At 36.8% G+C, this 27513-nt stretch overlaps 1 protein-coding gene across 3 annotated transcripts in view; it reads right to left on the bottom strand.

The window, feature by feature from the left end:
* The window catches only part of LOC144050856 (protein diaphanous homolog 3-like), a 70780-nt gene that overhangs the window by 40840 nt on the left and 2427 nt on the right, over window positions 1-27513 (bottom strand). For 2 of the 3 annotated variants that reach the window (XM_077564484.1, XM_077564486.1), the window contains exons 3-23: window positions 27200-27379; window positions 26327-26431; window positions 25955-26085; window positions 24702-24776; window positions 24080-24149; window positions 21894-22030; window positions 21522-21627; window positions 20466-20576; window positions 20213-20331; window positions 19873-19989; window positions 18144-18262; window positions 17953-18017; window positions 17433-17537; window positions 17002-17304; window positions 15436-15550; window positions 7954-7986; window positions 7056-7151; window positions 6086-6180; window positions 5387-5488; window positions 2592-2831; window positions 118-247 (exon numbers count right to left, since the gene is read on the bottom strand). In XM_077564484.1, the coding sequence (XP_077420610.1) occupies window positions 118-247; window positions 2592-2831; window positions 5387-5488; window positions 6086-6180; window positions 7056-7151; window positions 7954-7986; window positions 15436-15550; window positions 17002-17304; window positions 17433-17537; window positions 17953-18017; window positions 18144-18262; window positions 19873-19989; window positions 20213-20331; window positions 20466-20576; window positions 21522-21627; window positions 21894-22030; window positions 24080-24149; window positions 24702-24776; window positions 25955-26085; window positions 26327-26431; window positions 27200-27379 (2554 nt within the window). The remainder of the gene's footprint in view (window positions 1-117; window positions 248-2591; window positions 2832-5386; window positions 5489-6085; window positions 6181-7055; window positions 7152-7953; window positions 7987-15435; window positions 15551-17001; window positions 17305-17432; window positions 17538-17952; window positions 18018-18143; window positions 18263-19872; window positions 19990-20212; window positions 20332-20465; window positions 20577-21521; window positions 21628-21893; window positions 22031-24079; window positions 24150-24701; window positions 24777-25954; window positions 26086-26326; window positions 26432-27199; window positions 27380-27513) is intronic. The other variant, XM_077564485.1, reaches the window with a different exon arrangement.

Below are 27513 nucleotides of genomic sequence, written 5' to 3'. Positions count from 1 at the left end.
ACTGAATTAATCGACCCATCAAAGAAAGTCATAAATTACATTAACTGACTCTTCATGTAAGAAATTGTAAAATGGACCAATTAATGTGTGTCAAGTGTAAATTTGCATGATCATTACCCCTGCTTGCTCGGTCCACATGTTGAAGGTCCTCAACAAATTTGATCACATCTGGAAATTCCTCTTCACATATTTGCGCTAGGAAATGGAGCAGTGTGGTCTTCTGGTCACCTGACTTAGTATCCTTTAGCTGTTGAAAAGCACAGAGCCACAACAAACAAAATGTTGAAACAAACACGCAGGATGGCAATTACCCATTCTACATAGTACAAGGGAATAATCAACTGAAAATTTGGACCAGTGTTAGGTACCATAGTGACGATCTGTTGGGCAGATTGGCAACTAAATGTTACTTGCTGTGGTCATTGGTCATATTACTGTATACTGTATTAATAATCAAATACCAGAAGAAAACAATGTCTGCCAGGTTTTGGAACTGCAGTTTTGTTTTTTGTTTTTTTAAATCTGTTGTTTCCTTCTCATGAGTGCCACATCTGTCAGTAATAATAACAACATCCATGCTAGTGTTGCCAAGCTACACAGAGTTCAGATCACCAACTCAAACCCATTAACACAGAGGCAATTGTTTTGTTTTACCCAAAATAGCAAGTTGAATGACTATAAAGTACATTTCATGTTTTTAATGGACAAAAACAAGTTACAAACTGTATTGACAACTATGTGGGCAGGAAACGTGCTGCCTTCTTTATTAATAACGCATCCCCACCATTCAAGCCCATTGGTGACACAGGACAGCTATTGGTCGTCAGAGCTTCCATCCCATAGAAATACACTTCCAGAATGTTGTTGTTTTTTTATGTCAAGCAAAAAAAAAAAGGGAAGTGGTTGGATGATATATGCAATATGAATCCACACGTATTAACAGAATGCATGGTGTTCCACAGGGTTCAATTCTGGGGCCTCTGGGGTTTTAATTGTATCTACTGCCCCTTACATCATAAGAAAACCGCAGTGGTTAGTGCTCCATAAATATAGGGATCGGAGTAAGCGCCGTCCTAACTGCATGATTTGCAATGCCAAGTGGATAAATTCTAATCCAGCGCGACAAGCTATCTAGCAAAACTAAAGAAACTCTTAAGATGCATGGAGATGGGGAATACATGAACATGCTTTCTGAATTCAAGGAGAAGAAAGCCAGATTCGATGAAAAGCCAACTCTCCCTGTTCATTTTGCTCACTAGTAAACCCTATACCTATGTCTTGAATTTGAAAAAATACTAATGATAAGAATAATAATAATAATAATTAATTTTTCAATTTAAAAAAAATCACATATTTACAACAGTTGACAATCTCGACATTCTCAATGCTGCACGGTGTAGTGGGATGAGTAGTATAACTTAAAAGTAAACAGGAGAGTAATGTTTGCTTTTATATACAGTTATCAGCCTTTCATATCAGCTCCTACCTTGAACCCACCACAAAGATGATTACAATCATTCAAAATGTGTGCTGAATCATCAGCATTTCAACATTTCAAAAATAAAAAAACCTTTATCAGTTGATTGTACCATTGTTCACCTAATTCATCAAGTAGACACATACAATAAATGTTATTTATCGGAACGTAATATTGAAAGCACAAGTTTAACAGGGCAGAATTTTGGCAGTGATGAATGGCTGCTTTGGTAGTTATGCAGCTAAAGATGGATGAGTCTCCTACCCAAGGATTACACTCTGCTCTCTGTCATCATCACTATCATGCAGAAAAACTGACTCTTCTGTCTCCATCCTATGCAAAATGCACAGGTGTTTGCCAAGTCCTTGCGGCCTGAAGCAATGATAGTCCAAATCCACATGCATGAGTAAGGTTAGATTAGGTTGATTAATTATGTACTAGCCAGGGTTCATGCACATTTTACATTTCTATTTTTTCAGGACTTGGGAAGGATTTCTACCATTGTAATAATAATGCATTAGATATATCATATACGTAGAGAGAAGACCCTGTACAGTATATTTTAAACTTGGGAAAGAAAAGGAAGAAAAAGACATAGAAATAGCCACGTGCACGACTTTGACGTTTACTTCTGTTTTTATTTTCATAGATTGCTTACTTTCTGCTTTTATTTAATTGCTGCATTGCAATTAGCATATTTTTTGCAAACAAATGACTTTGATTTTGATAAGTGACTAGTGATGTTTTTTTTTTTTTTCAGATATCCATGCAAAAAATTTTTTTTGCATGAATGTGAGAATCAATGTATGTCTTTTAATTTGCTGGCTGGGTCAAATTACACATTATAAACCTGTCGCACACATGAAACAATATATCTTATTTTCAATCCAATGTATAGTATCCTATAAACTTTATATTTAAATTATAAATCAATGAATTGGTTTGACTACTTGAAAACATATGCCCCAAAAAAATCCTACCCAAAACAAATAATCATAATTCTTGCTTGAGCCCACAATATTCTGACTGAGTGGTAAATTGTTTTGCACATAAGCACAAATAAGAGCATGTGACGCCATCAAATTAAAGTTTTGACAGAAAGGTCAACACTCACCTTGCAGAGGGAGCTGAGGTCAAAGCCGAATGACTGGGCATTTCTGGAACCGGCGTTCAGGTAATTGCCCAGCAGCAACACAAGTTCCAGCAAGCGGCCAAAGGCGTGGCTTGTCTTGACTTCATCACAAGCAGCATTCACAGCGAGAATGTCTGGACGCAGATTGTTTACCTGCTCCTCAAACTGCAGTCGGAAGAGGATATGGTTCAGTCGCGGGCGAAGGCGCTTTACACTGCTCATCTAGGAGATGACACACAAAAGTGAAAAGAAAACTGGTTGTAAGAAAATTGGGTTGAATAATTAATGTGAATTTCCGTAAAATAATCAACACCTAGTCTTGATGCATTCTCACAAAGCAAGTTTAATTTCGGAAAAAATACAGGCTACCATCATGCTCTAAAGTGTTGCTAGGCAGTCGTGATAGATGTTGGCATTGATTTGATTTGGGATCCAGCACTGTTAAGTCAATTATGGAGTTAGTGTCCATATAGGGCAGGTGAATGGAATATACAACAGGCTGCCTTAGATTACCACTCTCACGCAATTACAGCAAATTGGGAAATATTGCATTGGACCCCGAGACCTGGACACAACGGTGATTGTGGATGTGTATTGGGATGGAAGGAGGTGTTCCGCTTCCACTTGTGTTATAACAACAGATGGCTGTGCTGTTTGAGATTCCATCCAGCGTAATTATAGCTACATCAAAGTTGACAAATGACTATTCCAGTGAGTGAATAAGTATGTATGTGTGCATCTGTAACTTCTTTAAAATGTGAGGAGGATTAAAAAAAAAAGAAAAAAAGGGGGAAAAAAAGTGAATGGGTACAAAACCCCATATTGTAAACAAAATTTTAATACTTAAGAGCATAAAGCATTACAAGAACATATTTGGGAGTAAATGTTTTGGCAACTTAGAAAATGTGTCTGTGTGAAGTGTCAACAACAATCTAAATCCCAGATTTAAGACTAATCCAAAACGCTGCCAGTCATGAGCTGTGACTACACGAGTGGGGGTTATGAATACTAGTAAACATGCATATTACGGCGTTGAAGCCAAGTCCAGTTATCAACACCAACATGTATATAATATACATTTGTATTGCCATGCCAAGATTTAATTAAATATGTTTTCATTTACCGTAACAATATGGGAATGTGTGTTAATACAAATATAAGACATTTTCAATGCATTCAGCACCACTAGTATTATCACCGTGCTGACAATTGAAAACTTTTTCTTGTTATGTTTAAAAAATATATACATTGTTCCAGTCATTTGGTTAGTCGCTGTGGTTCGGCGGCGGTTAATAAAAACTGACTGATGATATGCCCCGCTTGTCCATTTTTGGCTGTACGTGATCACGCTACATTGTTGGGCCTATATGTGCTGCAGGGAATTTGGTGCACTCAGTAGTCGACTAGTGGCTGTCGTAATTGTACGTTGTGTGATTGCTTTATTATTGTAAACATTTCCTACTACTAATGTCGAGCACAAAATAGAAAATGGTTGGACAAATATGTGCAATATGAATTTGCATATATAACGTAACATATGGTGTTCCACAGGGTTCAATTCTGGGGCTGTTGTCATTGTACCTGCTACCCCTGAGTTCCATCTTAAAAAAACAGCGGTGGTTGTTCAAAAATGATCCTTAAGTATAGATTTGAGTGATGGGAGTCAGCATCCTAATAATTTGCAATGGCAAGTTGAGCAATTCTAGTCCAGCACAATTAGCTATCTAGCAAAATTAAAGGCACACTTCCTGCATGGAGATGGGGAATACAGGAACACTCTTTCTGAATTCAAGGTGAAGAGAGCTAGATTTGATGAAAAGGATACTCCCTCTGTTCATTTTGTTCACCAGTAAATGCTAGAGCTCTGACTTGAATAAAAAATAATAATAAAAAAATCAATAAAGAAGGGTTTGGTGAATGCGCATAGGCAACTGGTAGGGTTCAGTACCTCTAACAAGGCTAAAAAGAACCACTGCCCTAAAGGTTAGTTAAAAACTGACAAAACCCTTTTTCAGTCCTCTTTTTTAAGGGAGGGGCATTAACTGTGCCACTTGCAGGAGTCATGGCAAATTCAAGAAGTGATAACTAGATTTCTGTAAATTTTTCAGCTAGTCTCATTTGAAAAGTCTTTAAGAAGCAGATGCAGAAAAATGAGACTGCAGTGTTGCTTTTTAAAAGTGCATAAATTACAGAGGTAGTCCAGGTGTCACTTGAGGCTCAAAAAAACTGAATGTTAAAACTGTGAATGAGAATATTAATTCGAAAGTGCAGCTGTGTATTCCCACTACATGAAGAAACACTCAAAGACAGCATAATGTACAATTAAGATATGTTTAAAGAAAACACATTTTGTGAATTTTTTACTGGTCATAAGTCTTGTAACAGTAAATGGCTTTTAAATAAAGTGGCATCTTTTCAAATAGATAAAAATCTGAATAAAAAAATATGATAGAAAAGCCAGATATGCACATGTACAAGTGTGTCCCATTCATTCACGAATGGCGGAACAGTTGACGAGCGTATGATATGCAAGACAATGAGATTGTTCAAACTTCTTTGCTAAGTTATGACTCCCATACCTCAAATTGTCATTATATTTAAAATGACTGTAAGGAGATCTTTTGAAAAGTGCAAAGACAAAAAAAAATTATGGTTCAGCTCAGTCACTACAGATGTGATGTTGAAATTGTATTTGTTTTGATTAAATATAAAAAGAAAATAACATTTTGGAGCGTGTGTGAGTGCGTGCGTGTGTTTGTATTTGCATAGATACTCACTATAACCCCAAACTGCTCCGGCTCTGACAAATTTGGATAGTCATTCTTAAACTTGGCCAAAGTGTTCAGTTGCTCCTGCTCAGGCAAGTGCTTCACAAGGTTCTACAATGACAAGAGGAAAATAGGAATAAATGTGGCTGGTGGGGAGAGATGAGAAAGTGGGAAAGCAATAAGGCAAAATTTGTGTATAGTCAGGATGTTTGACATTTTTTAACACAGTGCCTAGCAAGGTGGTGATGCTTGATATTCACTTTTCCAAACAAAAGTAGTGCTCGGGTTTTCTAGAACATATGATATTCATTCATGCTTTCTGTTCTTTTTGTGTCTTGCCATCTAAAAAATCTGACACTACTAAATTTCTGCCAGAAAACATAACCAGCCTTCTGTCTCAGAAAAATGTAAAAAGAAAAAATTGCACCTCACTGGAAATGGGGTTTCATGCAATTTCATTGGCCCCTCAAAGCCAGATTAATCTGTTTCTTGGCCTTCCCGGCCAGCTCGATATACAAGCACCACTATTGTTGGCCAGAACACACTCAAACAAAAATCTACCACTGTCAAAATGGCCAAGAATTACACCCCCTGAAATTGATTAAGCGGAATGAGGTGTCATGTTTTTTTCCCCAAAGTGTAGATGCCATCTAGTTAAAAAGAAGAGATACAAGTCTATGTAAAACAAAATGTTCAAAAGTAACCCACCTGAATCATTGGTTCAGTTAGCTGCTCTTCATCAACCTCCAAAATCATCTGACGAATTTCTTTGTAAGGAATGCGGAAAGAACCCAGGAAAATGGCTGCAGAGAAACAAAAAAAAATCAAAATGAAATTTAAAGATGCTGTGGAAATTTTTCACACACCATATTGTATCATCAATATACGGCGCCACAACTTGGCTAACACTCAAAAGGCTTAATGTCAGACCCACCGAGGCTCGAAATAAGCATATTCACATTGCAATTTGTGAGTAGAAACTCACATTTTGTGCCTCAATCAAACACATTGAAGAGCAAAACTGTAAATGGGCATTTCTGTGGCAAAACAGAGCTTCCAAATTTTACGGAATTCACTGAACGCTAACTCGTTACGCTCGTATAAGGGGCGTTTTCGCAGCATGGGCCAAAAGGATGAGATTCAGAATGCTACCTTACCTTTACAAAAGCAGGTTAAATATGTGCCAGACAAAGTGTCAAGTGATTGCATATCATATATTCTTGTGTCTTCTCATCAGACAAAACGTGTACAGTATGCTAGGTTAACCCTGCCTGCAACCACAAGGCAGCTTGCATTGGCTGAACACAGAACACATCAACGGGCGGATCCTAATTTCATAATTGCTGCTGCATGGTTTATCACTGTTCCCGGGCTGATTGCACCCATTTTTTTAAAGACATGAAATAAAGGTCACAGCTCCCCTTCAGAAAAGACAATGAGGTGCTACTTATTAGATAACTTGAGATCCTACTAGATTCTCATTCATTCTGTATAGCTTAAAACAGTAATTCTAAAACTAAGCGTGCATTATGCACACACAAGAGATACATATAGTCATGTACAGCAATAAATGATCATACTGCAGCATAATATATTATAAATAATAGTAAAAAAAAAATAACCATAATTATTGTAAGAGGAGAAGGTAAAGTGTGGGTAGAAAAAAATAAATACTTACATAGATTCTGTGCAATCTTAGGATCAAGCACCTTCAGCTCTTTAATTCGCTTCTTAATGGATTTTTTATCATCGAGATCCTCCTCTTCTCTTTTGGCTGATGAAAACATACAAACAGGAAATTGTTATCTATAAATACTGTGAATAATTAATTGCACACCTAGATGTTTATTTTATTACTGGCATTTGCAAATTACTAGCCAATTAAGGTTTAATACATTATCTTTATTCCCAGGTTCAGACACATGAAGTGCACATGATGTAATGATTATCCACACGCTAGAGGCATGCAATTTTATAAGGGAAGCAAAATGATTTGCTCAATACTCGACAAAAATGTCCAATCTTCCACAACATGCAGGAAACAGTAAATTGTTTACCCATTTTAAATAATTGCATATAGACTAAAAAATGCACCAGTTTGTCATGACATGATGCTAAAAAAGCTAAGAAGATGGACTGGAAATTATTACGCCAGACTGTCAAATGGCAATTTTTATATAACAGTGACAGTGTGGCTATCTAACAGACAGCAGCAGGCAGAACAATATTTGCCAACTATACCATGTTCAAGCATAAGCCACCGAATGTATGTCTTTTCCGTACCGTTCACAAGAGTGTGAAAACAAGTATTAAGTGGAGAAAAAAAATCTTATTACTGCCAGGTTACAGTAAGGATGAGCAGTTCACATACTAGTTCTTTAGGCACTGCTAGTATAGGCAAAGCGAAGGGAGGGGGAAGGGCGACTGTCTACTGTTTAACCTGGCACCCTTACAAGGGTGCTACATTTTATGATTAAGTGAATAAGTGAAGTTCTGGCATGTCCACAAGTGTGCACTGCTACAAATACACACAAATATACAGAAATACACTGACAGTCACACAAGAGTGGACTTACGTGGCTCTTCAGTTGATGTACTCTCTTCACACTCTTTAAAAATTGTAAGGGCGGTAAAGTACACAGAGAAGAGGACATAAATAAACATTGTTTGTTGGAGTGTTCCATTTATTGTGGAGTGACAAATGAGGCAAGTTAAAAGGGGCACATTTCTGAAATCAAAATATTTAGAGTAAAAAATAATAATAATTAACGACAGATGGAAACGGCAACATTAGGCCAGCAAATTTGGTTTTGCAACATGCACACACACAGCTCCACGTATAAAAAGGTTGTCTCTCAGCCGAGAAGTGTTTCTTTAACCAAAGGTTCTTAGCACCAAAATGCCACAAGATTGTGTGCCAAAGCCAGTAGACTAAAGAATTAGGACTTCTTTTGTTTTTCCACTTAACTTTATTCAGGGTTCACAACAGCTTCCATCTCTCCCTGTCCTCTGCATCTTCTGCTCTAACTTCAGCAATCAGCAAATCTTCCCTGCACTCCATCTATAAATCTCCTGTTCAGTCTCTCTCTTTGTTTCCTACCTGGCGGCTCCATTTCCAGTATTGTTCTATCGATAAATCTACTGTCCTTCCTCGCCACCAAGCCATATCAATCTGGCTTCCCGAGTTTTGTCTCTAAACTTTGCAGTCGATGCTGGCCCTCTGATGAGCTCATGTAATAATCTCAGTGAAAGGAGTTATGTCAAAGAGTCATGTGCTACTTTTACAAACTTCATTTAAATTTTTACCCCTTTTTTTTCATTTTACATTTTCAATAAAAGCTGGCTATATACGCACACAGAGCACAAATTTGGGTGTTAAAATTTCAGGGTTAAAATCCTGGGAGTTGTTTAACTCAACAGGTGCAATTTTAACATTTTCAGAGTTAAATGGTATCCAGAGGAGGCGTTATTTTACAGAGTTGATCGCCTATTGTTAGATTATCTCTGCATTTAACACTTTTAAAACTGTTGTTTTAACTATATTGTAGAGTTAAATTTAACTTTAAGCTTTGACAACTGGCCAAACTGCATATGCACATGCAACTCCACCAGCAACTTTCCCAAAAGGCTGTATGACTAAATTGCATTGTGAAAGCGCTAAAGGGAATGGTGGATGAAATAAAACTGCTGTGAAAGAGCATGACTGATGCTGTACATGACAGGCAGGCCTTAGAGACAGGCAAGTAACACCTCAAATCTCCCGACCACCCTTCACAAAACAGAAACCACACACAGACATGCACACCATACACACACGTCACATACCAAATAATCTATATACAGTAGTCTGCACACTACTCGCACTAAATTTAGATTTATGCTGGTTAAACCTGGAAATAAATTTTTCATCTATATGTTAAAGCGTATGTGCATTTGATGGGCTATACTTTAAAACGTCGCCATATCATGAAACGGGAATTCATATTTTGAATCCTGGAAAAAAACAGTGGCTGATACTTTCCACTTGTGAAATATAACGGCAGAACAGTTTTATTGAATGAATGCTTTAACGTGATAATTGTCATATTCTTATTGGAACTCTTATTATTATCATCATACTCATCTTTATTATTATTATATATTATATGGGAGTATTATATGTTGGCTGCAAAAAATGAAAGCGAGTCAGTTAATTTACAGAATACATGCACGTCAGGGCGCATGGTCAGGATTAAGGATGTTTGATACTACTTTTTTTTCTGACCGATACTTAACTCTTGAGTAGTCGCCAATACTGATACCAGATACGGATACCAGATACGGATACCACTAGTAAATAAAATTCCCCACCTAAAAATGACAGATGATTTTAAAGAAAGAACTAAAGTTTATACCGCTATATATAATTTTTCCTTAACATTGCATGAAATTATATTGAATCGTGACCAATCAATCGTGATGCAGATCGAATCGCAAGGTACTAGGCAATTCACACCCCTAGTAGTCTTACCTTAATAGACAGTCATGCATTCTTCTAATGCAACCATTAAAAAGCCTGCAATAGTGCCTTCCTTCATAGTGATTAAGACTTGTGATTTTAGTATAGTTAAATGTTCCTAAGAAACTCAGAAGAGAGCATACTGTATACGACTTGTGTACATGTACACATCTCTGCCCAAAGCAAAATCCACCAGACGTTTCATGCACAGTAGGAGTGCCGTCTGCAACGAGTGAAAGAAACCCACTATTCCGGCACATGTCAAATAGTCAAGCCAGCTGCTCGGTTTGACTCAACATTTTGTTCTGATATGGCAAAGTCTTAGAGTTCAGTCACCCTGACAGCAAATCAACAGACCTTTCTATGGCATTAATGCACATTCAACCACCTTGGCTAATACTGACAGGACAGGACAGCAAATGAATGAGGGGAAGGCAGAAGAGGGTGATCAGAATAATGGAGTGAGGAGCTGTGCTGCAAGAGAGATAATCAAAGCGAACCATGCAAGGCCACATCTCCCTGTGATTCACACCAGATGACCAAGGGCCATAATTATAGTGAGACTTTTAATTCTGATAGCAGCAAATTAACAGACTTCATTAAGCTTCTCTTAGCTTTCTCTTTAGTCGTGCTCTTTCTTCCCAGATTGCCGTGAATTCTAAACTACTAGAATCACCTCTGCATAAACATCACTCTTTAAAATCATACTGGTATACACAGAAATTGCCACAATTTAAGGCTTTCTACTGGCCTAGTTGGGGTATTTTTTAACATTTCTATTCTCAGTGGAGTAGTGCCCTCTAAAGGTCACTTGTATACACACACCAATGTGAGTACCACAACAATCGGACGTCAACGTATCTGCTAGGAGACATTATTATTTCTATTAAATATTAAATATGGCAAGCTCCGTCTGAGTCACTCTAGCATTTCCCCACGTCTCTTAGTGGATTGAGGATATTCTAAATCACTCTCTCATCTCAAAAGTCATTTGCCAATTGTACGCAGATGATGCAAGCAAGTCTGCTTCTAGCCGTCTATACTTGTCAACCCATCATACACAAATCACAAGTCTGGATGAAAAATCACAACAGGAAAATGTTGCGAAAGCAAATATCTTTTTAACGAGCCAGCCCATTACTTGGGTGATGTGAGGACATAAAAACACAAATTGGGAAGAAATTGAAATGCCGATGCCTGAGAAATTGTGGCGGCTGAAATAAAACGGCAGAACTATGATGGAGAAGAGTGGCACTGAAAAACAAAAGGAAATTACCATGAGAAAAAAAGGGGCCAAAAAAAGCCTTTGGTAAATGCAGGATTGCTTACAAAAATGCAAAACTTGAAATAATATGGGCTAACTTGCATTTATCAGTAGCTTTCCATAACAATAGGTCTGTGGCTGTTTTCTTGGCAACTTATTATTGTTGACAGTTTCAAGAAAGCTATTCATTCCTTCATTATATCCTCATTAGGGTTGCGGGTAACTGAAGGCTAATCAAGGTGACTCCGGGCAAGAAGTAGGTTAAATGTTAACTTTTTCATCCGTTTGCACTCATTCATTCATGCTAAACATCTTTACTTTCTCTCCATGTGATAGTGCTGGGGGTGTGGTTTCAACCAGAAGGCTATAATTTTCTTTGTTAGGAGTAAAAATAAATAAATAAATAAAAAGTCATAGTAGTAAAGCTAATGAGTGAAAATACACCAAATTGTGAGGACTAATGTTAGTATGCAAAGTACTGTCAAGTGCAGCGTATACTTCAAAGTCAAATTATTTCGCTCCTACTTCCAGGACACAGACTAAATTGTTGCAACCATTCCACTAACAAAATAAAAACACAACATGTTAATCAAGAATTGGTTTTCGTGTTCCAACATTACTACATTAACTACTGTATTAAATAAACAAATTAAGCTGGCTTGAACAAAAATGAGGATATCCGAAACTTAATATTTTGTTGCACAACCTTTTTAAGCAATCACAGGAATCCAACCATTTCTACAATTCTCAATGAAAACTCTGCACATCAAGAGGGATTTTGATTAACTCCTACAGATCTGGATGTTTCAGCTCCTTCCACAGATATTCAATAGGATTTAGATCAGGGCTCATACAAAGTCACTTCAGGGTAGATAGACCAATATTTTGCTCTTAACCATTCTTGCCTTATTAACTGTGTGTTTTGGGTCCTGCGGGAGGCAGCGGAGGCTGTATACCCTACGAGTGAGACGGAGCTACCTGACACTGGGTTGAACAACTCTCTCCAGAATGCTTTGAGAGCATTGAGATTGCATTGTTCTCTGCACAAATTATTAAGATACCAGCTACAACCCCTGAACATAAGAAGGACCGCCTCCGCAATTCACACTAGGTGCATTATTATTTTCTGTGTATGCCTCATTATTGTGCATGTTAACATAAAACTGCGGCTTCTCAATATACATTTTGGTATTCCAGTCTTATCCATTTGAAGTTATTTCACTATTCAGTTTTTTCTCTTCAAAGTGTACCAACAATCTTGTCCAGATTTGAGTATTACAGATACTATTTCGAAAATAGAAGAATTTTTGTAATGTGTTGCAAGAAAGAGACAGCCAGAGTAGCTACCGTCAGCCATGCATTAAAAATGATCACACCTTGCCATTCAAAAACAAAAATAACCTTTAATGATTATGCATCTGATGAGTGCTCTCATAATGACAAAATTTCGGCAGCCACATGAAGTCATTATAGAGCTAATGGAGTTCTTTAAACATGTCACAGGGGGGAAAAAAGATGAGAGAGAGGATAGTAAAATTGTTTTAAAAAAATGGTTTTACATTAAAAGAATCGTGTCTGAAATTTTTATTTGAGACATTATATTTGTCAAAGAAAAACACCTTTTGTTGAATCCTTTCATCCTACCTCCCCCGTTCTAATTCTCTTCATCTTTTTCCATAATGGTGCTAGCTAACCCATTTAGTTCTTGTCTTGTTTAATAGCCCAAATGGGACATTAATCGCAAGAAGAGCAGTGTGGGCAGTAGAATAGGTCATGTACTTAAGTCATCAAGTTTTTTGCCGTGAATTTATTTAGACTATTTTAGAGGCATTTGAAGTGCTTGTTCGATGTTTTTAAAAAAAAATTCACGAGGCAATTCTCACGTAGCTGATTCACAGGCTAAAATAAGCGGGTTTAAACCACAATTTGTGATTCAAAACTTACATTTAAAAGCAAAATTGAGAGCAGACATACAAGTGACAATACAGGTAAAGAACCACCTTCTTAGACTGTCTGTCTGCAAAGGGACACACACAAGACCTGGTCATTACAGATCCCATCCCCCATCTCAGATCTTCACATCCAGGACATCAGGATTTCAGATGTTAGGTTAAAGAAAGGTCACCTTCAGGATCCCACTTCCCTCGCCCCTCATCAAAACACAACACCTTATATCCTGCAGAAATATCAAGAACATTGACTCCATCTCCCTAAGTCAGCATCTCCAGCTCCTTTGCCCTCACCAAGTACATCAGTCACTTACCTCATGGACTACAACAACTATAATCTTTATCCTTGACTTTCATGCTCATGTAGTTTAATACATTCCAAGTTTTGAAATCAATGAATAATCATGTTTATTAGTAATTTCAATACCATTTCAAAAAACAATAAAAAAAAACAATTGTCCAGCCGCACGCTTAGGAATCCCCGGTCTAAGTCAACAGCAGTGAGGACCCTAATGTCATAAAAGGACAATGATGTAAATGAAATTTTGATGAGGAAAAACTGTTTCATATGGTGTCCTTCTAAATGTTTAATGATGATCCAGATGTTGTTCTTAAATGAGACGATACACGGTGATAATAAGACAACACATTCACTAGACCTACACTCCGTGATACACACCAACAGCAACTCTCTAACAGCTGAACGAATCAGTCACGCTGTGCTTACAACCACCAGTGGGATGGCAAGAAAACAAGAGGAAAGCAACTAAGATGGCCCCGAACCATCTGGAAGACCTGGATTTATGCATTCCTTAACTATTGTAAAATGAAATGCAAAAGAGCAGAAATTGATGAAGTGCTTTTAGCATTCCTCTGTTCTCACTGTATGAGTAGAGAGGAATGCTAAAAGTAAAATAGATTTCTGGTTATGTAGTGTCCATGAAAGCGTCATTAGAGAAGCACAATCTTCTGCTGATAGTATTTGTTTACCCCCTTGTGGTTTTCAGAAAACACAAACTTGAATATATGTTTACTTTTTCAATAGTCAAAATGTTGTCAGGGCACAAGTATGGATGGGCTGGGGGTTGCCTTGAGTGAAGAAACATATAGTTGACAGGTAGATAACACCCGGATGAATAATGCAAGTAAGTCAGTGATGGGACTAGATAGAAAACACATGGTGTGAACTGTGAATAAATCACAGAAAGGCACGAGAGCAATAATTGCTTTTGCAAAACTCTTTCTCACTTTGCCAGTCCAAACCTTAAAACCTCTTCTGCAATTAAGACTAAAAGGCATGCAATATGCGTGACAAAGATAATTTTAAGTATTTATGTATGCAGTGCATGTACTGTATATACTGTATGTATGTACTGTATACAAGGCTTGAAATAACTTTCTTTGAGTAGCAGTTCCGCTAATTAATGAGGAGCAGTTATTCCTAGAAACCTGAAGCAAGGTTTTTATTAAACAGTACAAATATGACACTAACTGAGGAGTTCAATGTTAGGCTGCAGCTAAGAAATATTTAAAACTTTCCTTCTAAAAAAAAAAATTAAACAATTGTATATAATATAATAAAGTATATTTTTGCTTAATTAAAGAGCGATTATGAATACAAATGAGAATCATAAGATATTTATTTCACCTAACTCATTCAGAGCCAGCCATTTCAGACCTTTCTTTAACCTAACATTTGAAAAAAGAAAAGAAAAAAAAATATATATATATATATATATGGCATTGAATGTCTGGGTTCTGAAAAGACGAAAGTATGCCTCTGGGATTGAATGAGTGTGAATGACCATTTGTAAAGCTGCCAACCAAAAAACATTTTATGTTCAGATTTTTTAAAAATGCATCTGCTTTGCCTTGTCCAGCTTCAACACTGAATGTACAGTGTAACTTATGGGGTGTGGGGTCAATAAAAGAACAATTATCAAATTAAGAGGGTTATATAACCTCCTCCTGCCACCCCAGATAAAACTTTCTAAAGCCACCACTGCTCACAGGAAATATGTACATGGGCTGTGAAACACTACACGTCGACTGACAAGCAGCCACACACCAATGTGCAATATTAAAACCTTTTTCAGTCTAATTTTAGACACCCAATGAAATTGGTCACATTTAAAGTAAATGACACTTCTATAGGCAAGAAAAAAAAGTTAATAAAAATAGAAGGCTTCTGAGAGACCCTTGAAGCAATATTTTGGTCCTGTCTGTTAATGCAGTACTTGGTGGTTTCTATGGGACAAAGATCTAAACACTGTAACGGCAAATTGTACACAGCTGGCAGGTTGGGTCCCATGACACACAAACAAAAATTACTCAACAAAAGTCTTACCTGCTCTTTGTGTACCGAAGGTGAGAGCAACTCTGCTGAGCAAATCTGGCTTTGCGTATCGGCCATCATCAGCAAGCACCCAGAAACAGCCCTCTGACATTTCCTGGGGATGGATCTGGACAGAAAAAAAAAAAATATCCCAAAATCGCCATGTTTGCTTGGCCTGAGCACAGAGTATATCTAAAATGCTGTAAACAAAAAAAAGATAGACAAAATTTTTGAATTTAGAATTTTCAACAAGAATGCATTATTAAAATCAGTTTGCTAGGCACTTGTTAAAACATTTAAGATCATTCAGAATGAAGTTGCTGCACAATAAGGTTGCATATTCCCTAAATCATGTGTTGTGTTGCATGTCTTTAACCTGGTGCAACAATGAATCGATTAGCAAATTAATCAATATATATATTTGATAAATTGACTAATCATTTTGAGAAAATTGTACAAAGCTTTGGAATTTCAGCCTCTTAACCGTAAATATTCTCAGTTGTCTTTAGTCCTCCATGAAAGCAGACTGATTCTTTGTGTGTGTTTTCTCAAATTAAGCCATTTGCAAACATCGGCTTTTACTTTGGAAAACGTGTAAAAGTTAAGAATACCGTAATTATTGTTCAGGCCTGTTAGTTTGTTGTTGGGTTTTTTATAATTCTATAGAGGCACAATTCAAAAGCAATGTCTGGTTTTAATTGTTTGATTTCTTTTATTATTATCTTTGTTTTATTAACGGAGGCGTACCAATGTTTTTGTCCGTGTGTGTGCATATATGTTCATGAAAATGTTAAAACTAATCTTTTGGTGGTCTAAGTTAAGTTTTTTTGTTCAATTCTTGTAAAATATTTGAAAATGTTTAAAATTTATTTTATCAAAATTACTGTAATTAATTAAATTTTCTGAATTAATAATTAATTTTGATTTTATTAATGTTTTTGCTGTCAGCTAATATTCCACCGTTTTACTTAGTTTTAGGAGTTTGTCATAGTATCATGTCATAGCATATGGCAGAGAATTTGTCATTTTAAACATTTCACAAGTTTGATCCCATGTGGCTCTGCAGCCTTCATCATATCTTAAAATGTTCATTTAGAATTACAAGCATATGTCTTAGTTTGTTGAACATCTGTACAAATCTACAGTGAATATTAAATAATTAATCACAGCCAAACTAACACCATTTGCAGTGTGAACTAATATTGCTCTGCAGGGAACAACATCTGTCGAGGTGCCACTCGGTGAGATCTAACAGAAGCATGTGATCATCTGTTATTTTCAAGAATTGCTGTCTTCTCAAAGGCGCGTGTTGTTTATGTCTGGAAAAACAAGTGTGTTGGTTAGCTGCTGCCAATAAATAACAGGGACAAAGTTAAGAGTGGAGAAAGGGGGCAGTTAGTTGAAGTTGTAAAAACTTTTGGTTACTCATTAGACTGGATGGAAAGATAATGCTGCAATACTTACAGAGTGCACACATTTTAAAAAACTTAGCCAACAAGATTTTCAACTGTTATTTTAAGACCAACCTTATAGTGTTTCGATTAGAATTAACCAACCCGACTTAGCGTTTGTATTTACCTTTGACCAATTGAGGCGCTTTGTGGAATTATCAGGCTTAAATTCCTTCTTAGGCTTGAGGCCATGAGGCAGGGCAAGGCAAGTGGACCACCCCGGTGGCGGTGGAGGTGGGGCACCGAATGGAGCAGGCACTCCAGGTGGAGGAGGGGGTACAGGGCAACCAGGCAATGGAGGAGGAGGAGGTGGTGGTGGTGGTGGAGGAGGAGGAACTGGTAACCCAGATGCTGGGTTACAGGGTAATGAAGAAGAAGACATCCCCTGTGAATCGTGGCCAGATGACACAACCACTGGTACAACTCCACTCTGGAAAGATAGATCAATTGATGCGTTTTCTTTAAATCAATGTTTCAGAAACCATGAATTGCATGTAACTGTAAATACAGATGAACATGTTACGTAAACCTAAAAAATAAAAATAAAAACTCAAATACCTGGGACTTGAAAGCCTGCAACTCAGCTTGAACTTCAGCTATCTTTTCTTCACCCTTAACCAGTTGAGCTTGGGCCTCCTGTCGTTTTAAAAACTCCTCATCAAGCTGAAAATCGAAATATAATTTTTACATATGCTTCAAGCTTGAAGAGCACAGATTTATTTATTTCAGAATAGACATGTCAGTTTATGAGCTTTAGCTCTCATCTCAAGGGTGCCACCAAGTACAATCATGTCACACAGTTAATCTGTATTTGTTAAAAATGTCCGGTGTTAAAATCACCAACAATTAAAAAAAATAAAAAATACAGAGACATTCACGACCTTCTCAATCTGATTTATGTACTCTATGACACAGTTTGTTTAAAAATCTTATTGTTTAACTTAGTTGTCTTTAAACTAACTGATGTACATTATAAACAAAAAATAATGAGTCAGACGGAGTGATATGTGAAGATATTGGGGCGGGTGGGGGGGATGGGGGGGGTAAAACTCATAAAATTGTGGGGCTCAACACTTGCCTTTTCTGCCAGTTCTGCAGCTCTTTGTTCATACTCCTCATATCTAGCCTTTTCTACACAAACTTCTACAAAAACAATGAACAAAAAGAAAGACTCAAAGAAAGAAAAAAAAGAAAGAAAGAAAGAAAAAACATGATTAGTGATAGTTGGCAAATTTGCTCCAATATGTTCGACATAAGAAAATGACTTGCCGATGAGGTGGCTGAAATCCACATCAAGACGTTTACGATAACTGAAGTCTGGATCTGTTCCACTACGATGCAAAACAATTTGAGACACACACTCCTCAATGATCTTGAAGTACTGAGTCCTGAGAGTGACATAAGTGAGAAAGGGGGAATGATAAAATGACACACAAAAAAAAAACATATTGGTTATATGAATCCTAATTCACATAAATTTTCTAATGTGCTTTGCAGATTAAAGTAAATAAAGACACTATATAGAGTAATGCATGTTTTCAAACTACTGTACTTTTAGATTAGATTAGAGTGAAGCCCCACTATTCACCTGCCACAGACACAGAACATTTGCGAGTAATGCTCGATGTACTGTATATTGTTTATACTGCGGAAATACAAAAATAACCCGAACTGAAAAATGTGACTCCAAAACTCTGATCATTTTAATGTTAGCTTTGAGTTTAGTTTGACATTTCAACATTTTCAAAAGTGTAATGCACATATGGCACCATATAGAGGTTCAAAAACATTGGGTTAGTGTCAGACACACACACAAAAAAAAAATTAAGGTTGTAAAGAAAACTGCAGCTAATAAATAAGCCATATTGTTGTTTATTATTGCTCCATCTTTTGATCAAGTGAACTTTGATCAACGCTCACACAGCCTGTGGGCGATCCAACCAAACGAAAGACTTTGAAAAGTACCATAAAAGAAGATGAGAAATACTCTCGAGCCATGGAAACTAGAGTGCTATCAGATGAAAGAGACAACATTCCCTCTGTTAGTTGATGCCATTTAGAGCCTTTAAGGCAGACCTGGGCATTATAAGATCAAAATGGGCTCACCCACAGTCATCAAGTCAAAATTAAGCAACAGCGGGTTACACTTTTTAGATTTGTAGGATGTCGCACTGATTGTGTGGGTGACCACAATTTAAAGAACGACTTCAACGGATCACAAAATCAAAAGACATTTTTGCTATAATTATAAATAGCCTGAATTAGTTTTGTAAACATAATATGTAGTTTTAATTTGTTATATATTTTTTAAGAACACTCTGGGTTTTTTTCCTCCATCCATCCGTTTCAGTTTTTTAGTGGTTCTTAACCTGAGTTCGACCGAATCCCAGGGGTTCGAGTCAGTCTCAGGGGTATGGAGTTCAAGACATACACCCAACTCAAATCATACGCCCCCGCTTAGCCGTCATTGGCTGCAGGTGATCACACTGCATTGCTTGCCGTATCTGTGCTATGGGAATTTGGTGCGGTCAGTAGTCAACTTGTGGCTGTAGTGATGTTGTGTGATTTGGTTTTTTTTGCAGTCCCTTCATACTAAATATGTTGAGCAAAAAAAATGTGGTTGGACGAATAAGTATGACTGAACATATGGTGTTCCACAGGGTTCAATTCTGGAGCCTCTGTTATTTTCATTTTACTGCCCCTGGGTTTCATCATAAGAAAAAAGCAGAAGTTCTTTAGCTTTAAAGTGCTCTTTAAATACAGTACAGAGTTGAGTTGAGTGATGGGAGTCAGTGTCCTAACTGCATGATTTGCAGTTGAGCAATTCTCGTGCAGCACCTGGACCAACTACCTAAGGTTAAGAAGCACAGTTTTAGGGCTAATCTTAGTGTCTGCAATTATTGAGTTTTTCACAGCATTATTGTAAACTTTTAGTTGGTTGTATAAAGTTTGATCATATACTGTGATTTGATGTTTCCTCCACCTTCTTTTGACAAACCTGACAAAGTAGTCGTTGCGAATGAGGACCAAGTGCTGCAGTATGGAGATTAAATAGTTTTCAGCACTGCTGTCCTTCACCATATTCAGCAAAATATTGAACACATCCCCTGCATCAGTAAAGAGAGTCAAGGCAAGGACTTGCAGATAAATGGAAGCAATGCTTTGTAACCATAAAAAAAACCTACTTTTCAATGAATACCCCAGGAATCATTGCATTCAAAGAGCGCCACACTTTGTATTATCTAATATCTATTCATCAATATTTGACCTTCACTGGGTGACGTGCATTTTCATTTTAGATTGAACACACTAAATTAGGTAAACAGTATAAAGGATATTCCAGCTCGCTTTTGATGTCCTCCAGCCTATGAGAGAATTCCATCATGTCCTCATCTCTGTGCTCCTCAAATACCTTCAGCTGAATGTCAAGGGCATCATTTCTCACTGATGAAAGTTGCTACATTTAAAATAAAGAACACACACAAAATAAGTTGCAAAAAGATGAAGTATTAAGATTAGGAAGCAATTTAAGCATTATTGATACAAATGCATGTGTCTGTTTGTCTGTGATTACAGTGAGGTTGTACTTACTGGTAAAATGGCTTTCAGGCCACAACGAATAAATTCATTCCTGATGTGTAGCCGCATGTCCAGCTCATCAGGTGATGTTACTAGTGCATTGATTAACTGCATGCACGCCACCTGCAATATCAAATGTAAAAGTATTATTAAAAAAGAAGGGAATGGGGGAGTTAGGTTTGGGTCAGTACCATGAGAGTAAGAAAAAAACAAAACAGAATCCTCCTTCCAGTAGATGATGAGGATGCCAACATGCATCCTAAATGAGATATACTCCCAGGAAGAAAAGAAACATAACTAATGCATGTCTATTTTCTCCAGCCTCCAACTTGGGAGGGCTGATTTTAATATTGATGCAACAACTGCAGACATATAAAACCAACAGTTAATCGAAGGGAAAATTGGATCATTTGGAAGCTGTTTTTCACTACCCTCCAAGTTTAGTTCTGGGACTGCAGTTTCCTGCGGCTTGAGTCGTGACAGGCAAATCAATTATTGATAACTAAAGCAATCCACTCATGTATGAGAAATAGTATAGCAATCCTATATTCCAGAACAGATACACAAGTAATTATTGGTTATACATTTATCATTATTTGTTAATATAATTGTATTTGTATTAAAGGCATATTGGCAAACTTCTAGATCAGGGACAGGCAAGTGGTGGCTCATGTGATTTATTAACATTTACTGATATGTTTCCTCTACTGCTGCAGTTCAAAGTTGCAATAATATTGTTCACCACTAGATGGATACATGTTATAGCACTCCTGCACATGAATGAAACCATTACAAACAAGAACACTAATATATCATGATGATGGTGAAACGTTATGTTTTATCTGCTTTCATTGCAGCTTCAAATCTGACTGCACTAACTGGGAGTTTTAATGTATTACACTAAAGTCACTGTCATATAAAAAATAATCATTATATGTTTGTGTTTCACAGCAAACAAAAAAAATATATATAAAAAAAATTATATATATATATATATATATATATATATAATGTTTAAAAACTTCTCACACTCATACCACAAACTAAATTCAGACTCTTTGCTCTTACTTGTAACTGCACCGAGCGATCTCGAAGTCCTTGCACGATGGGATTAAATCTCTCAATAGCTCTCCATTCCCCAGCTGTGGTAATGGCTTCGAGGACCTTCTCCAAACTAAATGGAAACATGAAATGCATGAGTGAATGTTACTTTGATATATGTAAAAGGCTCATTAGTTACTCTGTAACTTTAACACAAATGGATCAATCATCGAGGAAACATTCAACATTACTATACTAAAGAAGTCATTGTTAAGCCTTTTTTTTTTACGTCAATGTTTGACGCCAATTTTATTGATCAAGGTGGTTTCGTTTAAATGACAACACTTGAAAAGCATTATCACTGATTGGGGGGGGGAAAAAAATGACATCAGAACTTACATGTTCTCTTCGCCCACAATACAGATGGCCGACAGCAGCTTCATCACATCAGTCATCATAGCGGATTGGGTGGGATCTATTGCTCTTGCTAATAATACAAGAGTTCTCTCCTCCCCAAGTATTCTATCCAAGCCATACTGCAATAAACAAGCACATGGGTAAACAGCTTTTCATTCATACAATAAATGATGATGATTATTCAGCATCTAATCAATAATCATTTTTGATAATTGCGAATCATTTAGATACCTTTTTTTTTTAAAGATTTAAACTGTTTAAATCAGGGGTGGGCAAACTCGGTCCTCGAGGGTCGGACTCCTGCAGATTTTGGATGTTTCCCTGCTCCAAAAGAGCTGATTCCAATCAACAGAGGATCGTCATCAGGCTTATGCAGAGCTTGTTGATGAGCTGATTATATATCAGCTGTGTTGGAGAAGGGAAAAATCCAAAACCTGCAGGACTCCGGCCCTCAAAGACCGAATGTGTCCACCACCCCTGGTCTAAATGCTCAAAAAGTTTCCATGTTGTAAGTTTTGACTTATCCCATGATAGTCACTCACATAAAAAAAAAGAAAAGAAAAAGAATGTAGTCAGAATATGTGAAATATGAATTCACATGTATAACGGAGGGCATGGTGCTCCACATGGGTTCAATTCCGGGGCCTCTGCTGTTTAATTCTATCTGCTGCCCCTAGGTGTCATCTTAAGAAAACAGCAGTTATTTTAAAGTGCTCCATAAACATAGAGTTTAGAATGAGTCATGGGAGTTGGCGTCCTTAGTGCGTTATTTGCAATGCCAAGTAAAGAAAAATGTCAACATTGTGGAATCTGTGTCTTTTTTGGCTCGTGACTGCCTCCCCTGACCTAAAGTGTAACTACAGTCTCTGTGTCAAGCTGGTGCATGGTGCATGGTGCACGGTGCGCGTTTTAGTATGTGCACTCAAATAAATTCATTTTTTTCTGAATTCAGGGTGAAGAGAGACGGATTCGATGAAAAGGCTACTTAGTTTTGTTCACCATTAAATGCTATATTTCTTAGAATTGGGGAAAAAAATAATCATATTTTACTTTTCAATAAAGAAGGGTTTGGCGAATGCGCATGGGAAACTGGCAGGGTTCAGTACCTCCAACAATGTTAAGAACTACGAGTATTCTCTGAAATATTATGTAACAACACAAAATGCTGAATCTCAAATATGTATTGTTATCGCCCACTTTTCAGGCACTTAGAATGTTTTGAAGTACATTTCAAAGGAAATCCATAATAGATTTTAGATTTTTTTTTATTATTATTACTACTATGGCTTTGTCTTGATTTAGTTTTTTTTTTTTTTACAATCAGTTGGGGACGACTTAGACACTGAAAAAATGGCTTGCAATAACAAAATATTTTGGCCATGCCCGATATTCATGATTTTACGGACTGGACAAAATGTATTTTTTTTTTTTCCTGAACTAGACCTCACTAACTTAATTATTGACTAGAGCATAACTTTGTACTCTTACAACTTCTATTCTGTATACAAGGTGGAAGAGTATGAAAGAAGGGGAAGGCAAAGCTGTAGACAGCTGGCAGAGGACACCAGTCTTTTGGGCATTGGGTACATTGCATTCCAAGATGTCTTTTGAGCCAAGGAAACGTCTGGACTGGCAGATAAGCCTTCAGGTAAACGCTAGCATCTGGCAGCTGTTGAGATGCAGGATTACATGAGACCTTACATTAAACTTTGTGATGGAGTGGCACTGGGCTAGAACCCAGAGCTTCATGTGCAGTGATGTTTTGTTCCTGTACCAGGGGTGTCAAACTCAATCCCAGAGGGGGCCAAAGCTCAAAGAAAATTTTAGGTTCTGGGCCAGTCAGGATAAACATTATTTAATGGGCTAAAATATTTAGGAACATACATGTGAAAACAGACAGGATGCAATATCATCAGCATAAAAATACGTTAAAATTATACAAAGAGATGAAATTGTGTAGTATGCCTGACTCAGACTATTTGCCATATGGACTTGAAAAAAAAACTTATTATATAAATTAACTAATTAATTTATGTGGGTCATAAATGGAGGTATGGAGGTAAATCTTAACTTTGGTGTATAATTGCAGTCCTAATTCTTTCATATACCCATGGGAGTACATTAAGCCACATTCTGACGAGGGGGAAAATGGCTGTTAGTGCATTTACCTTATTGTTCATGAACGCTTTTAGACATTGAATAACTTTATGCTGGTTCTTCTTGTCGATCCTCTCCTGCCTGGGGACATGAAATAAATCAAATTCATCCATATGATGTGCCACTTATCCCACTCACAGAGAAGCTGGAGCATATTCCAGCTGACTTTGGAGAAAAACAGGACAGGTATACCCTGAATTCATGGCTATTCAATACCAGAAAGACACAGAATGTTTCAGCCAAGACTTGAAATTAACTTGTTAACATATACTATGCGCTCTCACACTAACTTTGCATCTGTGCTTTCAAGTGCCTTAAAAAAAAAAAAAAAACATAGATCAAGCTATATACATATTATTTTAGATTTTATTTTTATTTGTTTTAACTGCTGTTTTTTAATTATTTGCAAGTAGACTACAAAACAATATAACATAACCAGAACACAGAAAGAAATTGTGCAAGTGATATCATGGAAACATTAATATATTTCCAAACAATAGCTTCCAGTTTCTACATTATTCCAGACGTGGTCATTTATGAAATCAAATTCCGTACTTTTCCATACTTGTGTAGGAGCCCTGATTATTGAAAAGGGTGAGGCATTTACACCTAAATTTGAAATCAAACACTCACTGTTTCTTGGTCAGCAATCTTTCCAAAATGTCAAATAACAATCCAAGGCCCTCATGACCGAAGCTTTGTACCCAACTGGAAAAAAGAAAAAACATGGCATATCACAAAAGTGATGATAGACAGTTAAATTAGGCAGTATGCCACACAAATAAAAAAATAAATATACAGCTTATACAGTACATACATGCATACACACACACACACACACACACACACGTTGTATTTGATGCTGTGAAGTTAGCTGACACCATCTCGCACTCGTAATTCATATTTTCATCGCGAGTCAAGACGAATCAGCCAAGCAATGGCTTGTATCATGAAAAACTCATGATTAGGCTCACTATAAGTCAAGTTGGGGATACAACGGTAAGAGCAATATCGCGATATTAAAACTGCCACAATATCGAAATTGTCATGTCACGATATTAAAAGCAGCACATATGTTAAAAAAGTAAGGTTGATTTGAATTTGTGCATTTCTAGCACCCTGTGGTGGCTATTTTTTTAGTGGAGTTTAATTTTCGCAAGGCATGTTTTGGCCCGTCTATGTTTAAAATCCATGCTATTGGAAAGATGAAGGGGAACGTAATATGCTTGTAAACCGAGTCAATATGTGTGTGTGTGGAGGAACTCAATGTGTGCGTGCATTAGCAAGTAAGTGCCTCAATATTAATTGTTATTAGAGCTTGTAGGTGGTTTATATGCATTGTTATGTACAAAACCAGAATATTGTGTGTGTGTGTGTGTGGGGGGGGGGGGGGGGTTATTAGTATGAGCCCTTTTTTTTTTTTTTTTTTTTTTACAATATTGTGACTTTCTATATTGCCAACCTCCCCACAATATCGTGATAACTATCATATCGTGACCTTCATATTGTATTGTGATGTTTGGATATCATTACATCCCTAAGTCAAGTTACAATGTACTATAAAATATAAAGGCATAACCAATGGGAAGATTTTCGTATCGTGGAATATCTTGAGGAATCACATCTCTGTTCCAACTATACAATAGTCAACCACTGCAACAAATGTTGATAATTTTTTTCATAAAATGCAGAATTTGTTATCTGTGCTAACTATAATTCTTAAATGGAGATTTATAGGAAAGATTTTCTAAATATTTACAAATAGGGGAAGTAACTTATGACATTTAATTCTAATAAAAACAAAAGAGTAGATACATCTTCATTTAAACAATGGGACCAATACAAGGTATAGGAACAAGTCTTTTTTTTCCTTTGATGTACCATACCTGACAGGATTGCTAGTAAGTGAGACACGCAGTGAGTCGAGGCAGGCAAATAGGCGTTCTTCCATCACCCCTGACTTAAGTTCTCCCAGGAATTCCTGAGGAGATATCTGATAGCTGCTTTTCAAGCTACCCTGGAGGAAGAAAACAAAAAATATTTTAAATGAAAATGGGGAAAGCAAGAGAGAGGGAAAAAATAATCTGACAAATATACTGTATGTAATATACTGTCTACTAGTAAAAGGAGTATCACTATAAACTACATAACAGGTTACACTGTGCTTACATGCCTGATATGAACCCGCATGCCCAAACACCCGTGCTTACATATAACACATCTTGGAGCGAAAATCATAAAAGTCATATGAAACTTACCGTTTTTGAAGCAGTACAAACATACTGGATGACCATTTCTCTCTTTGTATTCAAGTCCTTGTCTCTCAAGGGAGTCTTTTTTTCTTCATTCAAGTTCATGTCCTCCTAATATGAAAATGAACAAAGTTAGAAATACAATAAACATCTGTTTTTCTCTGTCCTATTTTTGTAGTACCCTAGGCAATAAGACTTTCCATTGCATGAGAATAAGTTAAAAATGAAAAACAATTGTGGGCTCAGCTAAACATCAAGTGTACAGCAGGCGTGACTTTGTCGCATTTTAGCAGCCTCATATTCAAAAACAGATTGCTTTATAATGTTAAAAATGTGTTTCTACACCTTGTCATTAATGTTGCTCTAAATGCTCAATTAAATAAATGCCACTACTCCCACCCACCTATGAGCATCAATAACCCCAAGCTGTCATGTTACCTCTAAGGGGCAGTTACAATCACAACATTTAAGTGTTAACATTAAATGAGTGACCTTGAAAATAAGTGTATTGAGGAATGAGTGCACTTTAGTACCATTAAAACGAAATACAGTACGATGCTGTATTTTCCAATATTGATATTAAGAATCTGTCTAATCTATTTGTATTAAAATGTTTTTTTTTCAGTTATTTATTATTGTTAAAAATAAATATTTTCAAAGAATGCTGATGTGATTTTTTTTTATGTCTGCAATAATAGTTGTAAAAAACGCGTTTTTCTCAGACAATAATTGTACACCAAAATCTGAAACTGTTGCACCCCTACTCCTGACTACAGAAAAAAGAAATTAACGGTTGCCCAATTGCTAAACAAATGAGAAGAAATGAAGACATTTTAAGTTCAAAAATAGTAGGAAGAATGAATGATATTACTTGCATACCATCATCTTTTCAAAAAGTGCCAATATTTCCTTTTCTGAAGTGATCTTCGATGAAAGTTCCTCAAACTGGGAGTTAGATGATGAAAATACAGACCAATCAGTGGTACTGTATTTAGAATGGGGTATGGCTGGCCGTTCCTTTTTACTACCCGGGATCCGAATACTTGCAAATCTGTCCAGCTAAAAGGGGGGGGGGAAAAGGAAAGAAAAACAAAATATAAATAAAGAAAAAAAGCGGCAAAACACAGTAAGTTAGTTAGTTCATATAAAGTCCATGTTGCATTCTGCATTAGAAAAAATTGAATTTGTATTGT

This window comes from Vanacampus margaritifer, chromosome 4, assembly GCF_051991255.1.
Source record: "Vanacampus margaritifer isolate UIUO_Vmar chromosome 4, RoL_Vmar_1.0, whole genome shotgun sequence".
Classification (NCBI taxonomy): Eukaryota; Metazoa; Chordata; class Actinopteri; order Syngnathiformes; family Syngnathidae; genus Vanacampus; species Vanacampus margaritifer.
The sequence above is the reverse complement of the archived record's forward strand: the minus strand, read 5'-3'. Positions and strand labels throughout refer to the sequence as shown.